Source organism: Arvicanthis niloticus, chromosome 3 (assembly GCF_011762505.2).
Source record: "Arvicanthis niloticus isolate mArvNil1 chromosome 3, mArvNil1.pat.X, whole genome shotgun sequence".
Taxonomy (NCBI): domain Eukaryota; kingdom Metazoa; phylum Chordata; class Mammalia; order Rodentia; family Muridae; genus Arvicanthis; species Arvicanthis niloticus.
In genome coordinates this window covers 120,597,548-120,622,379 of record NC_047660.1, presented here as the reverse complement: position 1 = coordinate 120,622,379, position 24,832 = coordinate 120,597,548, and the positions used below count along the sequence as shown (strand labels likewise).

The 24,832-nt window shown below is 37.4% G+C and overlaps 1 protein-coding gene across 2 annotated transcripts in view; it reads left to right on the top strand.

Annotated features, from left to right (window-relative positions):
• Pard3b (par-3 family cell polarity regulator beta) overlaps positions 1–24,832 on the top strand; it is a 960,833-nt gene that overhangs the window by 558,702 nt on the left and 377,299 nt on the right. For both annotated transcript variants that reach the window (XR_013109510.1, XM_034497678.3), the window contains exons 14-15: positions 2,092–2,191; positions 10,126–10,241. Coding sequence is in view for 1 of the 2 variants with exons in the window: in XM_034497678.3 (XP_034353569.1) it covers positions 2,092–2,191; positions 10,126–10,241 (216 nt within the window). In the remaining variant the exon portion in view is untranslated. The remainder of the gene's footprint in view (positions 1–2,091; positions 2,192–10,125; positions 10,242–24,832) is intronic.

The following is a 24,832-nucleotide window of genomic DNA, read 5'->3' as shown; positions in this document are numbered from 1 at the left end:
AGATAGATAGATAGATAGATAGATAGATAGATAGATAAGAGGAAGATAGATAATAAAGAAGTCCCCAACATTATTGTGAAGACTGACAAACCACAAGATCTTTTGGATGAATCAACAAGTTGAGACCCAGCAGAACTGTGCAGAGTTCTAGTCTAAATCTAATGACTAGAACTAGTAAATCTAATGGTACAATTCTCATCCATAAGCCACCAGGCCTGAAAACACAGATGAGCTAATATTTCAATTTAAGTGAAAAGCCAAAATAAGGCCATAAACCAGTTTGAAGATACCCAAGACGAGGGATTCTCTCCTATTCAGGAAAACATGGCTTTGTTCTACATAAGCCTTCAAGATGACATAAGAACCATGTACCAAGGCTGGAGAGACTATCACTTGTCAGGTTTGAAGAGAACCCAGGTTTGATTCTCAGGCCCATGTGGTGCTTCAAAACTACTCATAACTTCATTTCCAGGATATCCAACATCTTCTGATCTCTGAAAGCATTAGGCATACATGTGATGCACAAATATACATACAGGCAAAACCCTCACCATAAAGCTAAAAAAAAAAAATCTTAATAAAACCTTTTTAAGAGTCGAATGTCACAGAAATGACAATCTTCGGGATCTAGTTTACTGATTGAAGAGTGCAGCTCATTCTGAGCAATTCCTAAAACTCCCAGAGGGCCATGCAGATGCCACTACACTTAGCAGATACACAGGTAGGTGCTCTTGCAACCTATAATTCTTGAGGACAGAAAAATTTGTTTCTTCTAACCTTCAGGGAAAAATCAGGCCCACAATATATCAAATATCTCACTTGATTAGATAAACAGTAGAATTTACCTTTTATAGCATAATAGCATTTTATATGTTATGGTAGCACTTTATTTGTAGGAGTCATTGTACTGCCTGATTTACTCCACCTCCTCTTCTATCACAGGCTCTACATTCTAGTTTATATTGTTTGTTGTTGTCCTTGTTTGTTTTGTACTTGTTTTGTTTGTTTGTTTTTTAAACAGAGTTTCTCTAAGGAGTTCTGGCTGTTTTCCCAAGTACTTGAATTAAAGGTGTGTGTGTGCCCTCATGCCTGGTCTTTATGTTGCCATTTTATTTTATTTTGTGGTACATGATGTAAGAGACAGGATTTTGTGCATGTTAGGCAGAGGTTATTCAACTCAGCTCCATCTCCTACCACAGGGAAGATATTCATAACATCATTTTCTATATTTAAAGTTTGAGGATTGGAGAAGTTGGGTGATGGTCTCCTACAGGATAGTAGGAGCCAAATACTGAAAAAAGGAAATTCTACTACAAACAGAAACAAAACAAGACAAAAAAAAATCGCAAAAGCCTTTGTTTTAACTAGAACAACTAACTTTGTTCTTTTTACCCATAATAAATTTTGTCATTGTATTAAAGGAAAAAACTGCTCAGAATGAACAATATGACCCACAGGATTTCATCAGAACTCTCTTCTGTTGGTAATAGTGATGGCCAGGGTACATGTCATTTTTCCACTACCAAATAGCCTGTAGAAGAGTGCCACATTTTACCAAGTAGAAAAACCAAACTTCAGACTCCTATCTTTGGCTTCCAAGCTCTCCCTATGGTACAGATAGAAAAAGTGGATCTTTCCCTCCTGCTGTGTCTAAACACTGAAAAGTACCCCAGGTCTCAAGACATTTTCTTCAGTACTTTTCCCCACTCAGATAAATGCCTAAATTATAATTCAGAGTATTTATTATAGAGTTACAGTTTCAAAAAAGTTAGTGTATAAAAGAAATGTTTTATGAGTCTCCTACAAATCAGGGACATTGATAAGCAATGAGCTTTCCCAGGTAGCGAAAGGTCATGGGGATGAGTAGATTTATTTGCTATAATGGTCAGTGAGCAGGTCACCCACATAGACACGTGTTAGGAGGCACAGGTCATCTCAGCCAGGGAACATTCATGTGACTCCTTCCATTCCAGGTGAAGGCCTATTGATTTCAAAGTTGGTTTATGTGAGAGAGATGGACTGAAATACAAGTAAGCCCTGGCTTCTTCTCCCTCTGGTTTACTACAGCTTCATTTGTTCCTTGTTTTATAGACCTATTGCTTCCCAGTGATGGGTGGGCCGAGAATGAAGTACCACCATCCCCACCACCACATCCTAGTCTGGAATGGGGCCTTGAAGATTTCAGTCACAGGTATCGATAAAATGATATATCATAAATGTTCCCTGTTATAGGTTTTTCTGGGAAAACTCAGCAACCTTATTTTAACTCTATTTCTTTGCAGAATGGAAATCTCATAGTCTCCATTTTTCCTCCCCAGTGAAAGGTTTTTTGTGACTAAGAGCTTGCATTGTTCATAACTGGCTTACTGGAATTTTTTGAGATTCATCTTATATAATTAACATCACTAAGAAAATAGCTTGTTTTCTCTTACAAGTTTGTAGACCAGAGTAGCAGAACTTAAAAAACAAACAAACAAAAAACAAAAAACCCCCCAAACCAACCAACCAACCAACAAACAAACAAACAAAAATTATCTTACATAGGAATGTGCAAAGTAAAACCTAGGAAGCACAAAGTCTCAAGTTTTCTTTTTTCTTTACTTTGTAATTGGCAAACCCGAAAGGAATTTTAAAAATAGATGCTCCAAGAAAGTTAATGGAAGCTAAAAATTAAAGCAGCACCATATAATCTAAAATATTGAAAAGGGTACCCAATATTATAGCCACTCTGTAATAGAAACTAGAAAATCAATAACTTTTAGACTCACACAGGCACAAAAGCGGAAGATTTACTAAGCATACATACTATTTAACTAGGGGAATTCATAGATTTTGTTCTTCTGATGAGTTTTAAAAATCATTAAATTGTCTCTTTGCTATTTTCTGTATTTATTATGGCTGTTAAAAAACTGTGTATTTTATTCCATTCTGTTTCCCATGATAACCCTGTGAAATTTCTTCATTTTTCTTACACTAACGCTGGTGTCATTTCTATTATGCTTTTTAATACAATGGGCTAAAAATAAGGCTACACAAGAGTATAGCCAACTCTATCACAGGAAAGCCTGCCTATGTTGAACTGCATCTGATTTTAGATTTTGAAATCAGTTATTTTTCTCAAAACATCATCATGAAGAACATTGGGAATCACAATGTGCTAGGCCAATACCAGTAGGGATTTAAAAAAAAAAAAAAAAAAAAAAAAAGAACATAGAATGTAGTTAGTTTTGTTCATTCTTTACATTGTCTGTCTTGATCCTAAATCTAAAATGAGTTTGATGACGTACAAAAACCAATATTCTACACGGTTTCATTCACTCTACTTTACAGTTTCTTCTGTGTATGCTGTACTATTCCATCAAGGTAGCACAAAGATGAATTCAGTAGAAAATGGATTGGCAGAACCCTAAGCAAAAGCAACATTGCTAGAGATATCCTGGGACCTGACCTTGAATGAAGTACAGAGCCACAGTAATAAAACAAAAACAAACAAAGCAAATAGTGTTTATACCAAAACAAATACATCAAAGAATAGAAGAGAGGACACCAAAATAAACCACAAATACACGGGCACCTAATTTTGACAAACGCATAGAGAACACACACTAAAAAAAAGTCTATTCTACAAAAAACTCGATGTGAAAACTTTTCTTTGACATAGATAGAGTCCACTAAAGAAAGCCACAACCAGTCGAAATACAGAGTTGTGGAGCCCAGTCCCAATGGGTACATCTGCAAAAAACTCTTGCAACTCAGGAACATTGTGGACTAGGAGGCAGGAAGATTGTAAGAGCCAGAGGATTGGGGAGTCTGCTCTGAGATTCTGTCTCCAGCAACATCAGAAGCTACACCCATAAAGTCTCACCAACAGGGCTGCCCAAACATGAACTGGACAAGGATGACATCAATGACCTAGCCAAAGTGGATGAAGAAAACATCCAAAAGCCTTCAACCCTACACAAAGGCAACTGAAGAAAGCCGGGACTGGGAGAAGTGGGCTTTCCTAGGGAAGAGCACACCAATTGGTTGTGCAGTGCCAACCAGTTAGCCCTGAAAACGTACATATAAGTTACATTATATGAACCTAATAGGCTATATGAAGGAATATGTGTGTGTGTGTGTGTGCAGATAAGTGCATGTAAAACCAATTATTGAAAAAAAATGAGGCCATGGATTTGAAGGAGAGTGGAAAGTGGTGTGTGAGTGGGTTTGAAGAGAGGAAAGAGAAAGTTGAAATTATGTAATTAATTCATAATTTCAAATTAAGGAAATGCTTTCAAAAATTTCATAGAACCACAGAGACAAAGATAGGAAAATAAAATTCAAACTATGATACGACCCAGCTATACCAGTCCTGGCCATATACCAAAAGAATTCTATTCTGCTACAGAGATACTTGCAAATCCATGTATATTGCTGTACCATTCACAATAGCAATGGAATGTAACCAACATGGATACCCATCTACAAGAAAATAGATGATGAAATTATACACACACACACACGTGTGTGTGTGTGTGTATATATATATATATATATATATGTATATGTATATATGAATGAATATATGCATGTTACTCAGCTATTCAGAAGACAAAGTAAGGAAACTTGCAGGATTATGGCTTGAAAGGGAAAGTACACTAAGAGAGGTGACCCAAACCACAAAAACAAAACTCCCACATTCTCTCATAATCAGATGGTAATTTTTAAAGCTTGTATGTATATAAATAAAAGATTGCTTTGTAAGAGTACATATAGACTACAAAACCATAGAGGTAACCTAAAGAGGGAGTAGAGGTATTGAGAGAGGGACAGTCACAACAGGTCACATGTGACAGGCAAATGGAAGAGGCTATGGAGTAGGGTAGTCCATGTGGTGAGGACGGAGTAAGGAAAAGAGAAAAATAATGAAAAATTCTTGTTGGAAAAATGCCATGAGAAAACCTAACTCCTTGTAGACTAATAGAGAAAAGCTTTCTAAGTTAAAGAAAAAATATTTTTTTTATCTTAAGATTAGACACACAGTTAATTAGGAGGGAGAGGTCAGTACAAAATGTCCTGGGAGACCAGAAGACTGAACCCCAACTCTGTCTGCAAGATAAAGGACAAAGAGTAGATTCATGGCAAATGAGGGGGCCCATGAAGCAGAGAAGCAGCAGAAGAAAAACCTCGGTGGGAGAGGGAAGAGTTCTGTGTTCAATGTAGCCAAAACTTTGATATCTGGGGGAAGAATCCATGGCAGCTGCTCTGCCATGTTCCATGAGTACCTTGATTCTCTGGAAACCAGTGGAGCAGCATTGGATGTTTCAACACCAGGGATGAGTGTCAAACCCTGAGCAATTTCATGTATAGATGGGGAAACTATAGCCCAGGGGACTTGTTAGACATGAGAATCTAAGAGAAAGGACAAATTATATAGAAGGAAAGGACAGAGACATTTCTGAGGTGGATAAAACAAGTCTTAATGCTTTGCAACTCTCTCCCTCCTCCTGGGAACCTGTGACCTGTACCATCCTGCAAGCTATGTGTTGCCTAGGTGACCAGTAGCAGTGGGATTTGGATGTGTGAGGAATGACTGGAAGGGAGCCAGAGAAGTTGAACAAGGAAGGCTGCCTCCACCCCCAACACCTTTCAAATCAAACATGGAAAAGCTCTCTCCACAAGGGAAATGTATGCTTTCAGAGGTCAAGTCTTCCTTTATACAAGAAAAGATCTCTAGTATAGAGAAGGGAGAGTAGAGTTGATCAAATTTAATGTATATTCTTTAAAACAACATGAAATGAGAACTTACTTCTGTTATAGCAATGATAATGCATAAGAGAGAAATTTAAAATCTGTATGAATAATAACAAAATATATGGGAAATGTAGTTTTTGCTATAAAGTCTGGATGAGTGACTAAAGCCAAACAATAACAGAATATGTTGAGTAGCTGTGCTGGCTAGTTTTTGTCAACTGACACAAGCTAGAGTTATTTAGGAGAGACTGTCAATTCAGGAGATGCTATCATAAGATTGGCCTGTAGGCAAGTCTGTGGAGGTATTTTCTTGATATGGGAGGGCACAGATAACTGTGGATGGGGCTACCCCTGGGCAGGCAGTTCAAGATGCTATAAGAAATCAGACTGAAGCCACTGGGAGCAGGTCAGTAAGCAGCATTTCTCCCTTGTTTCTATACCAGCTCCTTGTATGATAGACTATATGCTGTAAAATGCAATTAACCATTTCTTTTTTTCTAAAAATTGTTTTTGCTCATGTGTTTTATCATAGCAATAAAACCCTAACTAAGATAATATTGTTAGCAATTTAGACAATAGTTGGTTATTCCTTCATTATTCATATCCCCTGATACTATCACACAAGGCTTAGATCCTGTGATGCTGCAAGCAATTTTCTTGGCCAATCTTCCAAATCTTTCTCTTTGTCTTTTATTTTCAGAGAGTTCTCCTTGAGCATCCACTCCTGACTCCTATGTCTTTCATATTCCTGGTTTCTTATAATTTTCAGGACAGCGGCATATGTTTCTTGCTGCCCTTATTTATTCATTATGCAGCATAATTTGACAAGAGTATCATTTCTATTTGAGAGATTCCCTGGTTGTTCATGCTGAAAACACGGCCTTTATCTAGGACATGTCTTTGGCCTGCTGTCAGCTTCCAGCTTCCCACAGCCTCCACTGCAGTCCACTCAGCCATGAGCACATGCTAACTTCCTTCAAAATTAAAATATGTCATATTTTATACTTAATCATTTTGTCACCCTGACTCCAAATGCATTCGATATGTAACATAAAATTACAAACAATTCAACCCACCTAACTTACATGGCTAAAATATTTTCACATTAACTGATTCAATGCTACACTCATTACTTCAGTGTGCTAGCTGCTGACGTTGGCTCTAACCCCATCGTGTCTTGCATTACCCTCATGTCTCACCTTAAATATCTGCAGGTCTGACTTCAGTTTTCTTTTGCATTTCCAGTTCATAAGATGGCAATAGGGATCCTTCTAATGATCATTTCAAACTGTGCATTTAGACACATTTGAAATAATGGTAACAGATGTATATAACATCAAATTAATGGATGTAATCAGACATATGTATGTACGGGGTAAATGATTTGCAACATTCATATGTACAGTACAGCTTTCATTTATCCTATTTTCCTCAATTATATCCTAATATTTTTATAAAAATAGATTTGTTTTGTCTGAGCAGATCCTAACTTGATACTCAATCATATGTCTCCACCATACTATTTGTAAGATTATTTCCCAAAAGTTTAGATGCCTTGAGCTCTTATTCTTGGCATGCCAGTCACTGAAAAGATAATCTAAGAGGCTGAACTGGCTTAACCAATACACTCAGCAGTTGGGTAGTCTGCTATGAGCAGAGGGCATTAAATGCAGTGAAATCTTTGTTTTGAAGAGGAATATTCATATTGGCCATAAACATCTTCCCTGAAGGCTGTTATTAAAATATGCAGCATAATCTTTGATCAGCTACTTGGTTTTCTTTTCTTTCACCACAACCAATACTCTGTTGAAGCAAAAGCAAATCTAAAATGCAAGTTACTTAGAAAACTGATCAGACCTTCAATTTAGAAGGAAAAGACTTTAATATTTATATATTCAAACCAGTATTTTAATTCCAGCTTGTGACTCGGCTTTAGGGTTTGCTCTTAAGCAGCTGTGTGACCTAAGACCACCAGTCCCCTTCTTTGAGCCTCAGACTCTTATCTAAGAGATGGATGACTCTTAATTCCTTCTGTCTCTTCTTTGAATCTGTCAAGATCAATGTCCTGCTGACATTAAACCTGCATCATCACACAAGATCAAACCATAAAGTCTTCTGTGCAAATCAAGGATGAATAACATATGTAAAGACACATGCTATCACAGTACCAAAGCACAAGGTAGCTCTTGATCTCAGTGGCATCTCTGAATTCTGTAAAATTAAAAGGAGAAATCTGAATACTTCCATTTGACCATACTGGCATCAGTAACACTAAATGAGTCATGGATTCCTGGGCACAATTGGCTTTCTCTGGCATCACTGGACATGTCTATAACACTTTCTCCATTGGCAATGTACCCAGATACGAAGAAAGAAACCCCAAGAGTCTGTGTAACAATAAAGAGTAAACTCAAATTTTCTACATAGTTTTCATGGAAATTAGTATACTGTTTGCATTGGAGAGAATCCTGAGCCTTCATTCTGTAACCACCTTAGCACACAGAAATGCAGCTTACTGATATTAAAATATGACAATCATTGAGTTCTTACTGTGTGGTAGGCTCTATTCTCACTATTTTGCATATTCAAATTTGTTAAAACTTTTACAATGGCCTTACAGAGTGATTCTCTTACTGCGCACTTTATAGATGAGGAGACTGAAGCCTAAGGGTGTACAATATAATTATATTCCTTTTATGTAAAAGGACATTGTGGTACAATGACTTGCTTGAGTCACACATCTAACAAGTTGCAGTCAGGATGTAAACTGGCCCTTTGTGTTCTATCACCCTGACTCTTGATTAATGTACTGTGGTACTTCTCAGGAGATGTTCTATTTCTACCCACTGGGTTATAATAGTATAGATTCATTTATTTGTTCATAAGGATAATTATTTCACAATAATGACAGGGAATATTAAATATCAATGACAAATTTAAAAAAATTAAACGTGGCTACTGTATTTAGTTTAAAAGTTGAGATTGTTCTCTGTATTTTAGAGGAATCCTCGTTCAAGGTTAAAGTAATTGTTGCTGTTTGTTGTTTAAAATGTCTGACCTCAATTCTTTCAGACTGTCTAAGGATTCAGATTTGTCACCCAGTCTGAGTTTAGGACAGAAATCATGCTGAGATGAGCTGCTAATATACATGTTAGCAAACCCGAGTACAAAGGAGAAAGCAGTTGCAACTTAATTTATGGAAAGTGCATACTTCTTTCTAAACAAAAGTAAGCCATTATCTGAAATCTCTTTATATAATCCTTTGTACTGGATCCCCAAACAAAATAGAGTATTCAGTAGAAGCAACATTCTCTAGATTGACCCCAAGTACTAAGAAATCCATAAAGGGCATTTAATGTATTTGTGTCTAAATTGTCAACTGTGCTGTTCCTATGGCTTTCTTTTGGTGTTATTGATGGACAGACTCTGCTTGCATTAACATTACTCTTTGAAGATCACCAAAAAAGGTAAAACTCAGTCTTCTGCAACCATCAGTCATTCAAGATGGTTTTCTTTATGGAGATATCCCTTTCACTGCTCTTTAAAAGGGCCCACTTATCCCATAGGAATCTCTTAGCCCACTTTGGGCTGGGCTAGTATCTAGCAACATCCTTTGAAGTCTTGGGCTTGCTGAGTACCCCTCAGCCACCTGAGGTGTATATGATACAGCAGGATCCTAATTAGAAAAAACCACTGGAAGAACAAAAGACGCTATTAACCAAAACACAATAGTTAAATTATATTGCAGGATAACATACATAGGCCAGAACTGTTACATTCCATAAAAGAAGTCTGAGGATCAAGAATGGGTTTAAAATACGTGGCTGCACAGATACTTACACCCAACCAATGGTCTGAAGTCAGGGACCCCTGTGGTTGAATTAGGGAAAAGCTGGAAGAAGTTGAAGAGGAGGGCAACCCCACAGGAAGACCAGCAGTCTCAACAAATCCAGACCCCCGAGATCTCTCAGACACTGAGCCACCAACCAAGCAGCCTACACTAGCTGGTCTGAGGCCCCTGACACATATACAGCAGAGAACTGCCTGGTCTGGCCTCAGTGAGAGAAGACACACCTAATTCTCGAGAGACTTGAGGCCCTAGGAAATGGGGAGGCTTTGCAGAGTGTGGGGGTTGTAGGGGTCAGGACATCCTCTTGGAGATGGGGGAGGAGGAATGGGATGAGGAACTGTCAGAGGGCAGAACGAGAGGGGGGAATGACTGTACTGTAAAAAAAGATGAAAGATAGTAAAACAATACATGTCTATAGGATGAAGAAAAATGATGAGGGAATGTATGCAGTGTGAGAACTATGTATCCATATCCATTCATAGTCTTCCTCCCTCCCCGTCTCTTAGTCTAAACCCAAATATAACATCCTCTTTCCATAGCTCTGGAGTGGATTCCACAGGATATTTCCCAGATCAACATGTCAACTTCAGAGTTGTGACACCAGCCAGGCAGCCCGAATCGATTAACCTGAAAGCCTCCAAGAGCATGGACCTTGGTAAGTAATGGGGAGATGCATCAGGTCAGTTGTCCAGTCTCTACCCATCTAAATTTCAAAAGCAGTCCAGTTTTTGTCTCTTCAACTTCAGAAGCTGTTCAGTCTATCTCTCCAGTCACACATAGTTAATCACACATGTAATTATGATTAACGTGCTTCAACAGGAAAGAGAGTTGTTAGTTTTATGAAGTAGTCCACATAATTCTCTCCCTCTGTAGCTGGGAAAGAAAAAAAAACAAACAAACAACTAATTCTGGAAAACTTGAATGGCACAAAAAACGAAAAACAAACAAACAAAAAAAAAACCTTTAGCTCGCCCGCCTTTGCATTTGTGTACTGGTTCCAGTTTGCATATATCGTAGCATAGCTGTTGTTTGGCCTAGGAAGAAAGTTGAAACAAATGGTGTTCCCCATTGGTTTTGTCAACTAAATATCCCCCAAATCCTAAGACATTAGAGAGGGAGCAGTGTCTTGGATCTGTTGCATTGACTAAACAGCATAGGATTTGTTGGCTTCAAGGGAAGACCTAGGACTCTGGCAACAGTGTAGAGCAGAGCACAAGGCTGTAAGGCTTTTCAGACACTGAGGTACATTGTTCCCATCCTCTGGGAGTTACAGAGTGTAGCATACACTCGGAGAAAAATATTCATTTTATCTTGAGTGTTCAGGGGCCAACCTCTGCAAGTGTTTTTTTTTTTTTTTTTCTTGAGGCGTATTACATATATCATTAACATTAACAAGGAAACAGAATTATCAAAACTGCAAGCTCTACCCAATGGTCTGATAAATAGGTCTTATCTGTTGCTCATTTACAGAAGCTCAGGAAAATGTTCAATCACAATGAAACAAGGGAAATTGATTCCATTTTCTATAAATTAACTAAATCGTTGAAAAGCATTTGCTCTAATAGCCTATAGTGTGAGACAGACAGAAAAGCTCAACAAGGAGGCTGCCACGAGCACTGCTCATAAGAGGACCTGCTCGAGAGCAAACCTGTGACAAACCAAAAGGCTAATGTGACAGTGACATCTGTGACTACTAATAATTTAAGGAGCAATTCATTTTCTTGAAGTGCTTGATAAACATTTCCTGTTCTGTCTTGCCAGTTTCTCTATAAATAAGATGAATGGATAAAAACGGCTCTTAAATTTGGGGAGGAAAATATATTGCTGTTTTCCTCATTTAATTAAAAAAATAAGTGGCTAGCATTATAATTCTAAAATCTGTGCCAGAGATAAAATTAGTATATCATCCATTTTTGGAGAGAAAAAAATAGTCTACATAATTATTAAACCTCAGTCATGTACAAAAGTATTAATTTTTTTTATCATATTTGCCCCCCATCCTCAGCTCCTTCCAAATTCACCCTACTCACTATTTTTTTTTTAACATCAAGTCCAAGTAGTCCTATCTTTCCCATATATTCCTGAGGCTATGGCTTTCCACTGGAGGGTGGTTGACTCACCAGAGGCTATACTCTTAAACAAAAACGTACTTTCTCCATTTCACTTGCTAATACTGCCTCAGCTAATGGTGAGACTCCATGCTTACCTCCTTTCTCCATGTTGGTCTTTGGTCTGGCTTGAGCTTGCAAGGGTCAGGCGCATGCTATCCCTGTCAGTTCATAGTAGACACAGTTTCCTTGTCATTGCTGCCTCTGGCTCTTGTACTCCTTTAGTCCCCTCTTCTGTAATGATCTTGGGAACAGGGGCATAATATGGATGTCCCATAAGGGCTGGGGATTCTGGAGTCACTCTTTCTCTATACCTTAATTATTTGTCTGTCTCCATGTTAATTGTCATCTACTATATGAATAGAAGCTTCTCTGATGAATGTTGAGGGATGTGATGCTATAATTAATGCTGACACTTTATTTTTGAGAAAACTTTCTCTTTCAAATGGAATCTTATTTATGAAATATGTATTATTATGAAATTTCATTATGAAATATGAAATATTATGAAATATCATGGTTTTATTAGTCATGATAGTTATACTCTAATGAAAATGGTAATAATCATGTTTGTTCAATTTATTCAAAAATCCATGGGGTATTTTGTTTAAAGAGCTAAGTTCTAAGAAAAAAAGAAAAGAAAAAGAAAAAAAAAGAACTACATGGTTTAAAATGTACTGTTCCAAAGTGACTTAGTTGGATGCTATCAAACCTTTTTATTTCAGTAGTTGTCAAAGTTGAGCCCCTTCTGAGATGTATGAGCTTAAGGCTAAGAGAGTTCCATAGTAGGCTGTATAGGACCATCTTGGTCCTTATCCACAGAGAAAAAGTTGAGTGAACTGAGCTTCCTAAATGTGTTGTCTTTCACACTGAGTAAACCCTGCGATGCTCTAGTGCTGAGCACTTGGCGGTGTCTACTCTTTGATTACAGAAGTCGGGTGTTGTTTGCGGCTTAAAGTACCATTGAGAACTCTTGATTGTATGTGTGTATATACATATGTACATATATATATATATGTGTGTGTGTGTGTGTGTGTGTGTGTGTGTGTGTTGGTAATGATAATGTTTAAGGAAATAATGCTCTCAGCAGGATAAAACACAACTTCAAAAGTTAAAAACTAATAATAAAGCCTAGGGCTGGAAATGTGCTTCATCTGGTACAGTACTTCCCTGGCATGCACAGGGCCCTGGATTTAATTCTCATTTTTAAAAACATCTACAATATTAAGACAGAATACTCATATAATATTTTCTTAACCTGGAAAAAGCATCAGCTTCATATGGCTAAAAATAAAGACATAAAAGGATAAATGTTCATATTTATTTATTGAGTGATGACTTTAGACTGGCTAGTTCTCTTGTCAAAAACTTTCCATGACCTAAGTGTGGTGGTAGATGCTTAAGACACGTATAACTCCAGCCACTTGGGTAGATGAGGCAAGAGGAGGTTGATTTAAGGCCAGCTGGAACTGTGTAGCCCAAACTGTCTTTTTAAATATCTATAGGAATCTTCAAAGGGTCATGGGCACCATCTCTGTGTCATGCTTGGTACTGCGTCAAACCATAACCGTAACTTCTAATTGAATCCTTTTTCAGATGTTGAGATGAATTTTTAAAGGTAAAATGCCAGTTACTCATTTTTACTTATTTACCATTTTTCCTTATATTTTTTCCAAAGACAGGCAAAGTCTTATGAAAACTTCAGCCTCCACCTCCCCACCCCCTCCCCCAGTCACCAGGCACACTCAGGGCTGACATACAAATGTCCCTGCCTGATGTGCTGTGCACTTTGCTCAGCCATCATGCACATGATCCTGCCACATGTACACTGGAATCATTGCATAGTTATGTAGTACTGAATGAAAGACTCTCTTGATTTACACTTTGCTTTTCTCTTTCTCATTTAATTGGAACTTGAACTTGACAGAAGGTTTTATTTCATGTATCTTTCTTTTGGCCCATTTTTATCTTCTTATTTGAATTCATTTATTTGTCCTTTGCCAGAATGTCATTTGTTTCTTTTTATTTTATTTTTTTTTTAAGAATAGTATTGTAGTGTTGTAAATTGTTAGTTGTGTTTTCCCTTTGATCTTAGTATCATTTACCATAAAGCATGGTTTCATGGGACTGATGCAAGTACTCAGTCAATAAAGTGTGTGCTGTAAAACCATGAGGACCTGAGCCTAGAGTCCTAGTACTCACCTTAAAAGCAGAAGAAGTGAGTATGCTTTGTAATGTAGGAAAAGGGAAGTCACACAGCAAGACCTTCAGGAGTTTGCTGGATAGCCAGTTCAACCAACAAGAGACTCCAGGTACAGTGAGAGACCCTGTCTCAAATCTAAGGTGCAAAGTGATTGAGACCATCGCTATGGTTAAACTCTGGCTCCTTCACAGAGATGTAGCCAGCCACCCTCCCTGCAACACATGCACAGAGAAACACAGGCACAGTTTAGATCCATTGCATACAACCCCTTTTTGTCTTCCTTTGGTTTGGTTTGGTTTGGTTTGGTTTGGTTTGGTTCTGGGTTTTGGTGTCCTATTTATCTCATTTATTTTTTTCAAGTGGCTTTTGGGAAAATGATTAATAATATATTTTTATGCATAGTATATGAATATTTCTAAAGAAAAAATAAAAACTTAATATATTATTTAACCTTTCCTATTAATTTGGAATGCAACCTTGTTAGATACTAGACTCCTTTACAATTATACATGGGTGGGTTTATAGCCATGCTGGTTTATTAACATATAAATCTGCCCTGCACAAGGTGCCACCCTACATAAATCATCATGCTATTACTCTGAATTTTAGTTACTTATAGGATAACTTTCTTCCGATTTATCTTTTTAAGTAGAAAACTAGATTTTCTTTTCAAATTAAATTACTTTGGCTCATCGAATGCATTGACTCTCCCATGAACATTAGAATCAAATAATTAAAGTGAGTTTAAAGATTTGATAGAAATGTTTCCTCATTGTACGTGTGTATGGGTGTGTGTGGGGTGTTTGTCTGTGTGTAAATGGTATTTATAGGTTCCTGAGAGAACCACTTTATCAGGCTAAAATAGCTTCTTTGTAATCCTAGTTTCCTAAACTTTTTCATTAGTCCCTTTATTCTTTAAATCAAGAACCAGTATTGAATTTTATTAAGGAATTTGTAAGGATCTATGTGGAGTGACAGTATATATTTTTCTTTGTTAATAAACTAAATGCAAGCTAATTAGTAGCTTTTACACAATTAATCTCTGATTCCTTTTGAATAGCTGTTTTCTCTTAACTTGTAAAGTTCATTTGGTTAACTATAGTCTTACGCGTGAAATTTCCCCAGAACAGTTTCAGTATGGCTATACTGTAAAGCATAATGCAAAAATTGCCAGCAGTTTTAATTGGTATTCTTAATTTCTGTGGAACTAGTCTAGATTTGGGGAGGCCATTTTTGTTTCAATATTTATTAGATATCTTTGGAGCATGCATGTGGTCATGTTTAAGACAGATCAATGATGATTAAAATAATAAGTGCAAGAAATTTATTTTTAAGCAATTGGCTGTAACTATACTTATTCAAAGGCTGGGGTGCAATTTAAGGGACTGTGTAGATACTTTGGGGTTTTCCAGAAAATCAATCTTTCTCTACTAATTGCAGACTTTCCTCTATTTATTTAAATTACCAGAATTACTATGTTCCGTCTGGATCCCTTTAATTTGTTCATAATTGAGCTTGTGTGGGTGTTGAGTTGGAAGCCCTCAGAAGCTGAATAACACAGCTGCCTTTTTGGCCTTTGGCATAGGGTTTCCCCCCCAAGAGCTGCCCTTATTGGCAGGATGCCAGGGAACTACATTCAAAGACTTTTTGATGAGGCATAAAAATCTTTAATTTCCAGGCTTGGTGTTTTATGACCCCATAATAGTGTTTAAGAATTAGTCTCAATTATTTAAGGGACAGCACTTCAGGATTTTGGCCCCTTTGTTGACCTAATCTATAGCCCCATTCAAAGTCAAGTTTAAAATGCTGTTTCTCACAAGATTTTTTTAAAAAGAAATTTGTATCCTGCTTCCATTTGGGCTCCGACTCCTGTTTCAGATGGCGTCTGTAACACAGGGTGAGAGGACGAAGGGCAGTGCAGCTGAGGAACCCTGAGCAGCTGTCTGCCTCTGCTCAATGGGAGGAAATGAGACGACAGTGGTGCACGAGGCGGCCAGATGAAACTGTAGGAAGTTTTCTGACAATGAAGGTTGTTAATATCACATATTTTCTGGTCTCCTTTTGCAGACTGCATGTGTCTTGCATAACTTTCTCCATACTCAGAAGATAGGCTGATTGTCTTTGAGGATCTGCTAGTCAGCAGTTTTGTTCTTTGTTAGTAGCTTCTAGTTTTTAAATTTAGGGGATGTTTGTAGACACACAGTTGTTGTAAGCTATACACAACTTGATTTTCTGTACCTATAAAGGCAAACATTAGAGAAGTATTTTGAATAGAACTCTTTTGTAGGTTTGGGTTATTCCTCTCAGAAATTGTCACCTTTCATATGAGATCAAAGATGGAAATGAAATAAGTAAATTAGCCCCACTTTTCTACTTTGTTTTTAATGTTATTTTTGTAATGGTATATTTCATTTTTTTATTTTTGTATATAGAATATGACAAATACCCTGAAGACTGAATACAAAAATTGTAAAATTATACATTCTGATTTCATACTAGTTTATTAATATGTTATATATTGATGTATTTTAACATAAAATTAATCCTGTGGATTTTCTTTATTATTCTCATCAATAAATAATTCCTTTGAAGATGGTAAAAGCTCAACCAAAGTTGCTATTTTAGCACCAAGTCTAATGTTAAAATAACAAACAAATCTGGTTGGTAAATAGAAATTAATGCTAACTCCAAAAGATAGTGTTTACTCACCTTCTCAGTTAGTCCAGGGAGTGATCAGGAAGAAACACTAGGTGAGCTAGATTTGTACCTTATCAAGGCAGAACTAGACAATTGGTCACTGGTGAACAAATGCTTACTGAGTACCCACTATTTGCCATACTACATTAAACCCCAGGAACCAGTATGTGATGGGAGATGTGGTGACTGTTTCTATATTAAAACAGGAAAGGAATGCCCTGGAGTTAAGGATAGGCTTCCAAAGGAACTTTTGGTGTAATCTAGGAATGAGTATGATGGCCCATTGTTAAGGATTCCTAACAGGTATCAGGTGGAGAGCAGAGCCACTGGGTTTCTGTGTTAGTTTTCTTTAAGTATATAGAAGGATCGTGCCCCAGCTGGAAAAGTAGGGCTGTCTGAATATGGAAGTGAAAAGAATTGTTATTCTTGTGCTCTAAATGGACCATCATTATAAGCCAGCTATCTTAGATTGCTAGAATTCATCAAGAGTAGTGGCCATTAACAACCTGCATAGGATGTATGAAATAACCAGGGCCTCTTTTCCATGTTAGAATTTATAAATGGACAAGTCATGGAAGTACTATATGTAATATTGACCTTCAATATGTTTCTGTTTGCTTTCTGAGTGAGATCAATGAGTCAAGTTATATACTGAGGTACAGGTATACCATTAGAATGTGCGTTCCTGAAATTTACCAATTAGATGTTCATTATCACCCTAAGGAAGTTAAATAGCAAGTCCCATAAGACTCTGCGCTTGGAGCTTCTTATTTGTCCAAAAACAAACAAAACAAAACAAAAATAAAACACCTCAGCAAAAGGTGTAATCATTAGGTAGTTAAGTTCCCATTAGCCAAGAACAAGGCACCCATTTGAATAACTGCATTTCACAATGTCAGAATAAAGGATTTTGAAAGTTTTCAGTACAAGGAAATTATATATTTTGAAGAGATTTTAAATACTTGGGGACTCTGATAGAACCTGGCTATGTGTAACTTGGAGGAAGACAATCTAGAATGGAATGGAAACACCGATTTTACAAAACAGGTTGTCCCAGAAAATGGGCATTCTGTTGGGCTGACATAATGTTCATGAAAACTGGGCCCCAGAGTTGTGACAATAGAATTAAGGCTAGTGAGACGGTTCAGTTAAAAATGTTTCCAAAAAGCCTGGTAACATGAGCTTGATCCTAGAAAGCCGTGCTGGAAAGGGAAAACCATCTCCTGCAAGTTATCCTCTGACCGCTGCATGCACACTGACATGTGTGCCCACACTCACATATTATACATGCCCACACTCACATATTATACATACTGTTTCAGTTAGGCGTTCCATTTCTGTGAAGAGACACCATGACCACAGCAACTCTTATAAAGGAAACCATTTAGTTATTTAATTGGGGCTGGCTTACAGCTTCAGAGGTTTAGTCCATTGTCATCATGATGGGATGCATGGCAGCATACAGGCAGTCATGGTACTGGTTGAAAATTCTACCTGGTGATCCTTAGGCAGCAGAAGGAGGCCATGTACCACACTGGGCATACCCTGGGCATCCTAATATTGCCGCTTCCTATGAGCCATGCATTCAAATACAGGAGTCATTGGGGGCCATTCCTACTCAAACCACCACACATTCAAATAACAAAAAGAAAGTATCTACCCAACGAGCACTTACTGGATACTTATCATAAGCAAAACAATAAATATCCAAGTAAATAACAGGATGTGTTTATTCTGTTTAGATCAATAGATAGTAAAGTTGTATATAGTGAATAAACAAGAACATTTCAGATAGAGATAACTTCCTGAAGCCACATTCAAATCTGGCCTGAACTGAGTGAAGTAGAAGCTCTCTAAGACAGAGTGATGAAAGATAAGGTATTCTCTTGAAGGCAGGTTGGTGAAAGTGCAATTGTCCTAGTGTAAGACTCAAGATTCCGCATGGTAACCTCTGTGATGATGCCCTGTGCCTTTAGCTGCTTTCCTGACGCAGCTGTTTCTGTATGAACTTGTTATGTTATCAGATCAAGTAACACAACTGCTTTACTATAGTGCACACATACAAGATTTCATTTAATTGAATACAATATTTTAATAGGCACCATGACAATATAAAATGGATCCAGATACTGTAGAGGGGCCCAGAAACCATGTCCAATGAAAACCGGTTAAAAGACATAAAGATACAACACCTGGAGGAGGAGGTTTCTCAGCTCAGAGAAGCTCTGCTTAGGTACTCTCCTACTTGTTACTGAAAAATCCAAATTTGTACATTGGTGCACACCCTAGGTATATCGAGCAATAGCAGCCACACTGTAAGGCACAACAAGCTTAAAAACTTTGGACATAGGATAGTGTGTCTCACCCTTTCTAATGCTGTGACCCTTTAATACAACTCCTCATGTTGTGATGACCCCCAACAATAAAATTATTTTAATTCACAACTGTAATTTTGCTGCTATTAAAAATCTTACTATGGATATCTGTGTTTTCTGATGGTCTTAGGTAACCCCTGTGAAAGGGTCATTTAATTCCTAAAGAGGTTGCCACCCCTAGGTTGAGAACCACTGATCTAGGGAGATGTTACTGATGGAAAACTGACTCCTGCTTTTTTTATGCTTGGTATGAAGGGAAAGTAATGTAAATTAAAACAACCCATAAAGACTGAGAAAAGGATGAAACTTTAGACATGGTGGGAAAGGAACCAACCTTGGAATTATTTTTTAGTAAGTAAGAAATACAGATTCTCTTTCTGTGCAAGGGGTTTTGTTGTAATTGTTGCCCAGGCTAACCATGAGCTTACTGTGTTGGGCAGATAAACCTCAAATGTGTGACCCTGTAACCTCAGCCTTGAGTAGCTGAGATTTTAAGGCCATGACAGCACACTTGGCTTATATGCCATAGTGTGCTTATGTGGTTAAAACAAACATCCAAGCTGTAATTATGACTGACGTAGAAGCAAGTGGAGTTTGCAGAAAGCACATGGCAGCACTTAGGCACCAGAAACAGAGAAACCAGTAAAGAAACAAAAGTTGTTCCCCACAGTTCAGAGTGCCTCCACCCTAACCAGTCCATTTGAGAACATTAGGAAAATCGGAATTGGTCTAGCTAAAATCATAAAAAGAATTAAGTTCCAAATAATTGCTACATTTTAAAATGAGTCTTAGATTATTCTTAATATTAGCTGAATTTCAGGGATCCTCTTCCTGCATCTATGGCTAGCTCATTGTTCTCAGTAGTGCAACATGCAGGCCTGGTTCAAAAGCAGATTGGTTCCCATTTGACTCGGAGACTTTGTGTAGGAGTAGCTCTCTATTAAGGGTATAAGTCTCTCCCTCTATGTTCCTGTGTAACTTTTCCTCAGCTTCTGTGGAGACCCACAGAAACATTTTCCTTTCCTTTCCGTTCCGTTCCTTTCCTGTCCTGTCCTGTCCTGTCCTTTCCTTTCTTTTTTGACAAAGTTTCATTATACAGCCCTGGCTGTCCTAGAACTCCCTGTATAGGTCAGGCTGGCCTCACACTCAGAGATCCATCTTGCTTCTCCCTCCTGAGTGTAGGGATTAAAGGTGTGCACTTTTGCCTCAGAAACAGATTTTCAAGGTGAATTGGCTAAGTTCATTGGAAATGATTCCTGTAGTATAGAAATTATACTTCCATACTGACTTATGTTTCTAGAATTTTCTGAGGTTTGGCTCATTCCATCCTCCCCTTTTCAGACTCTTTCCAATGCATACATGCTCACAAATGGCCTTAATCACACTCGCTCTCATTTATCCTCCTTTGAGAGAGGGAATCACTTGTGTTTTGAATAATCATGTTTCTTCCCTTTAAAGAAAACAACAGCCTTTGAAATAAGAACAATCTGTCACATAAAAAAACTTAACCCAGTGCCTATAGCACAGGAAATCGTCAGTGATGTTCTTTAGTAATGTTAGCAGTTGTGGAAGAAGTAATATTACTAGGATAACTAACAAGGAGCCACTCAATTACAATCTCCTAACAATTGGTGACTGACTTTTAAATTACTGTACAAATAAATTCTCTCCAAATAGGTATTATGTAATGTTACATTTTTTCCTGCAGAAGACACAAAGAGAACAATAAAGTTTGGACATATTTATTACTGAATCTTCACTAGTGAAATTTTGCAATTTCCATCCATGATGACATTTATGAAGCTGATCTGTGTATAGAAGAACTTGATTTATAACATGATGGAAAATCTTGATGGATAGGGAAACTACTTTATTCTTTAAAACTGAAATATTCAGCAGTCACACCTAAAGCTTAGCACCCAAATTGCTTTCTTGTACCTGTACCGTTAATTGAGCTCTTCTGTAGGATTCTAATCCTTTTAACTAAGCCAAATATGAACCTTATATTGCTTGCTTTTGTTTCTTAAGTCATTGTTCATATTTAAATGCAACCCCATGTTCATTTAAAAAGAACTTTTGTATGAATATGAAAATATCTCCATAAGAAATGAAGCTAAAACAGCTGCTCAAAAAATAGAACAAAGCACTGAAATTCTCCTTGGAATTACAGGCCAAATCTATTTCAGTTGTTTTGAAATATCTCTCATTGGTTGAACCTATTGTAATTAACATGTAGCTAAATATCACATAAAATGTGTGATATAATAAGTACATATTAAATGAACTTTGGCAAGTTTTTAATTATCCCTTCTGAAAAGGATCTTGAATGATGAAGACTGACCCAGAAAACACTTCAGGCTTAGATTAAAGCACTAGTAAGGAGAGACAACCATTCCACTTTTAGATGAAGTAGTTGTAGTGTGTTATTAAAGTGTAAAGACTTTAATCTTGCATAACTCTATTCTCATCTCTATGTACATGTTCTCCTCAGGAGTGAAATGATTATTACAGCATTGTACGTTTCTGTAAGTTGTTGACCAGATGTAGTAAAATGTTATGCTCTTGATCCAAATTATTGGTTCCCTCATGAAAAGCACTTTTTCCTGTTGACAGTACATAAAAGGCTCTGGTTGTTACCAGTTGCCCCCTTTTTCTGCCGCCTTTATAGACTTAAAAGGAGTATTTTACTTTTTAAATTATTTTAAAGATAAAAATATATCTTTCATATATTTTGTTCTAGGTTTTCTTTTGTGAACCATCTGAACTTTGAGCAGGAATTCTGTATGAAAGAATTCTATGTGAAATATCACTTTTTGCAAGTAAAATGTTACTCTACATTACAAGGTCATATTTTAGCCATCGCTCACAGGGGGAAGCAGATATTTCACTAAGGTATTTGTTCCAAACTATATATTAATCAATATGTTTATATCTTTCATTAAATGATTAGAAAAAAAATTAAAATGATCCAGAATTAGAGTCAAATTTAGACCATTTTATGATTCTAAAAACTTTTTCATCTCTTAAATCAATTAATCTTTTAAAGAATAATTTGGTTTTAATTCTTATCAGAACACTTGAGCTCTTCACTGGGATGCCACATGCTGTATTCTTGGTGCTGAAGGATACATAGCAGTAGCGTGCATCCCCAAAGATGCATACCCTCCCCTCATAAGATGAAAAAGTCATCTAATGCTTGCAAATATGATTTCATTTTACATGAAAATGATTTATCCATCTGTTTTTCATTCATTCATTCATTAAGTAAATATATATGTGATACTCCCTCTATGTTAAATACAGTCCTAAATAATGTAGACATGTCACTAACAATACACAACAGTATCTTATATCTATAACGTAAGTTTTTGTTAATATTATTTTGGGTTTTTTTTTAGTAGAAATATTCACATGGGTAATATTTGAGAGATTGGGTGTATAAATGGTAATAATTCAGTAAGTGAATAAACATATTGAAAAGAGATCAAGCATGACACATATAGCACTCCAATTTGTAGAAAGAGGAGACATGACTATAAAGGCTAATATATCAGTACACACCTGGTTGCCAGTGTTCATAAGGAATGGTGTCTAGCAACTCTATTCAATATGTAAAAATTAAGCTGAAAATTAAAAAAGAGATCATATTGGAAATTGACTAATCAGGAGTGATGGTTTTAAGTGAACCGGGAATAAGCTATCGACCCTCTGTTGATCCTGGAATTGATTGGCATAATCCCCAGTCCCCAAGCACTTCAGGACTGTCTTGAACATACTGAGAGAAGGTGAAGGTCCAAGCTTAAGATACCTTAATAGTAAAACAGGCATAGACCAAGGAATTGGAAAGCATTTAGCTCATTTTCAGCACTTAAGAAAAGGTATCATCACACAAAAATTGGATGAAAACTAAATTACCTTGGAGATTTTTAAATCTTAGCTCAATAAATCAGTATATCTGAGGTAAATAACCCCAGTGCTTTCTCTCCAACCAAGCAAATTAGAAGAAAGCCTACTGGTCAGGCCCTCTTGCTGTAGGTTCAGAGTGTAATCTTACCAAAGACAGAGGCACATGTCTGTGGATATAAATGTTCCCCAAATTTAATTTAAATAAAGAGTGTGTTGATGTATACACATAACGTAGCAGGCTGAGACAGGAGGATGACAAGTTCAAGACCAGCCTAAACCACATAGTGAAAGATTTTGGTTGGTTGGTTTGGGTATTTGTTTATTTGTTTTGCTATGTGTGTGCGTGTGCATTCCTGTGTGCACATACATATGTGCGCAGGTATGAGCTCGTGCATGTGCATATGTGATGGCAGGATCTTCCTACACCAATCTCAAACCCAGTCATTCTTCTGCTCTCATCTTCTAAGTACTGGCCTCCCAGGCATGTGCCACTCACATACAACTTAAAAATGAAAAGACTTTCTTAACACGATTTCAATGATGGGTGCTGAATGATGGAAAAATGGGAAATGCTTATTTAAAGTTAACTGTGTGTACGCTAGGTGTGTTTACCTTCACTGTCATGGTGACCAAAATAATTGAGAAAAGGGAGGGAGGTCTTATGTGGGCCCTCAGTGTCATTCAGTATACCATGGCATTGGGAGACTATGACAGAAGCTACTCATGGTGGACAGAGAGAGAGAGACAGAGAGACTAAAGGTGGTTTTGGGACAAGATACCCACAAGGATCTGGGCCTAGTAATCTTATTCTAGCTAAGCTCTACTCCTACCTCGTAAAGGTTCTAGAAACTCCCAAAATGATCAGCTCCTAGAGAGACAAAGCATTCAATACATGAACTTTTTTGTGAAACACTTCATACCAAAACCATAGCTCCAGGTCGCAAGAGATTCCATGAGTGTCAAGATAAAATCAGCAAAGCAGTTCCTAAACTCACTGGATCTGAGACAAACACAGCATCTCATAGGTCTGTTGCTCGCTCTAAAGACAGTCCTGGTGAGGAGCAAGGAAAAGTGTGTTTGCTGCATTTAAAAGGGACATATGTACAAAGCAGAGTGCAGAATTTCCAGGGAAACTGGGATAAAGAGTGGTGCTGTGTAGAGGGCATAGGCAGAGAGGGATTTCCAGGCAAAAGAGTGTGCAGTGTGCACGGATGAATGAACTGCTGAGCAGCACGAGTAAGTACAGCTGTGGGAAAGCATGAATTAACCATGGCCTTGACAACATAATGTGACTAAGTGTCCTGCCATGTGCTTCTGAAGGAGCAGTATGTGTGTGGCAGGATAACTATAGGACAATGACACCCATGGTCCTGAAACACAGACTTTACCTATGGTAAGACGATCCAATTCTTCAGCCATAGTATTCAAACCCCAAAGTCCGTTTATCCAGACTATGAAAAAGAAAAGGTGTAACAGCGCTATAGTGACTATACAGTCATGTTCGAGGCACATAGCATTTGGGAATTGATTGGTGTATGCCAGATAGTCTTTGGTACAGAATCATGCTACCACAAGAAATGCCAGACACTGGCCACTTACAAAGTTAAAAGGTATTTATATTGCTGACATTGTTGGTGGGTCCTATTGACTGAGGAGAGTGACAGGAAATAATAATGGGAGATACGTCATAGTGAATTGTCACATCTCCAGATGGAACAGAGATCATGTCAAACCTACAGTTCTCTTTAAGTCCCCGTGTTATTAGGACCTTCTTCTAATCCATAGAGACACCCACAGCATCTCAAAATACTACCATCCTATGTTTAAGCCTTTGAAAGTAGAGACATTTATGGACTCATCATAAATAAGGCTATCAAAGTGTGAAGAGAGTGGGTTATATATAGTGACCCAGCAAGAATTCGAACTCAGACTTATTTAAGTGTGATGGCTAGGTCCC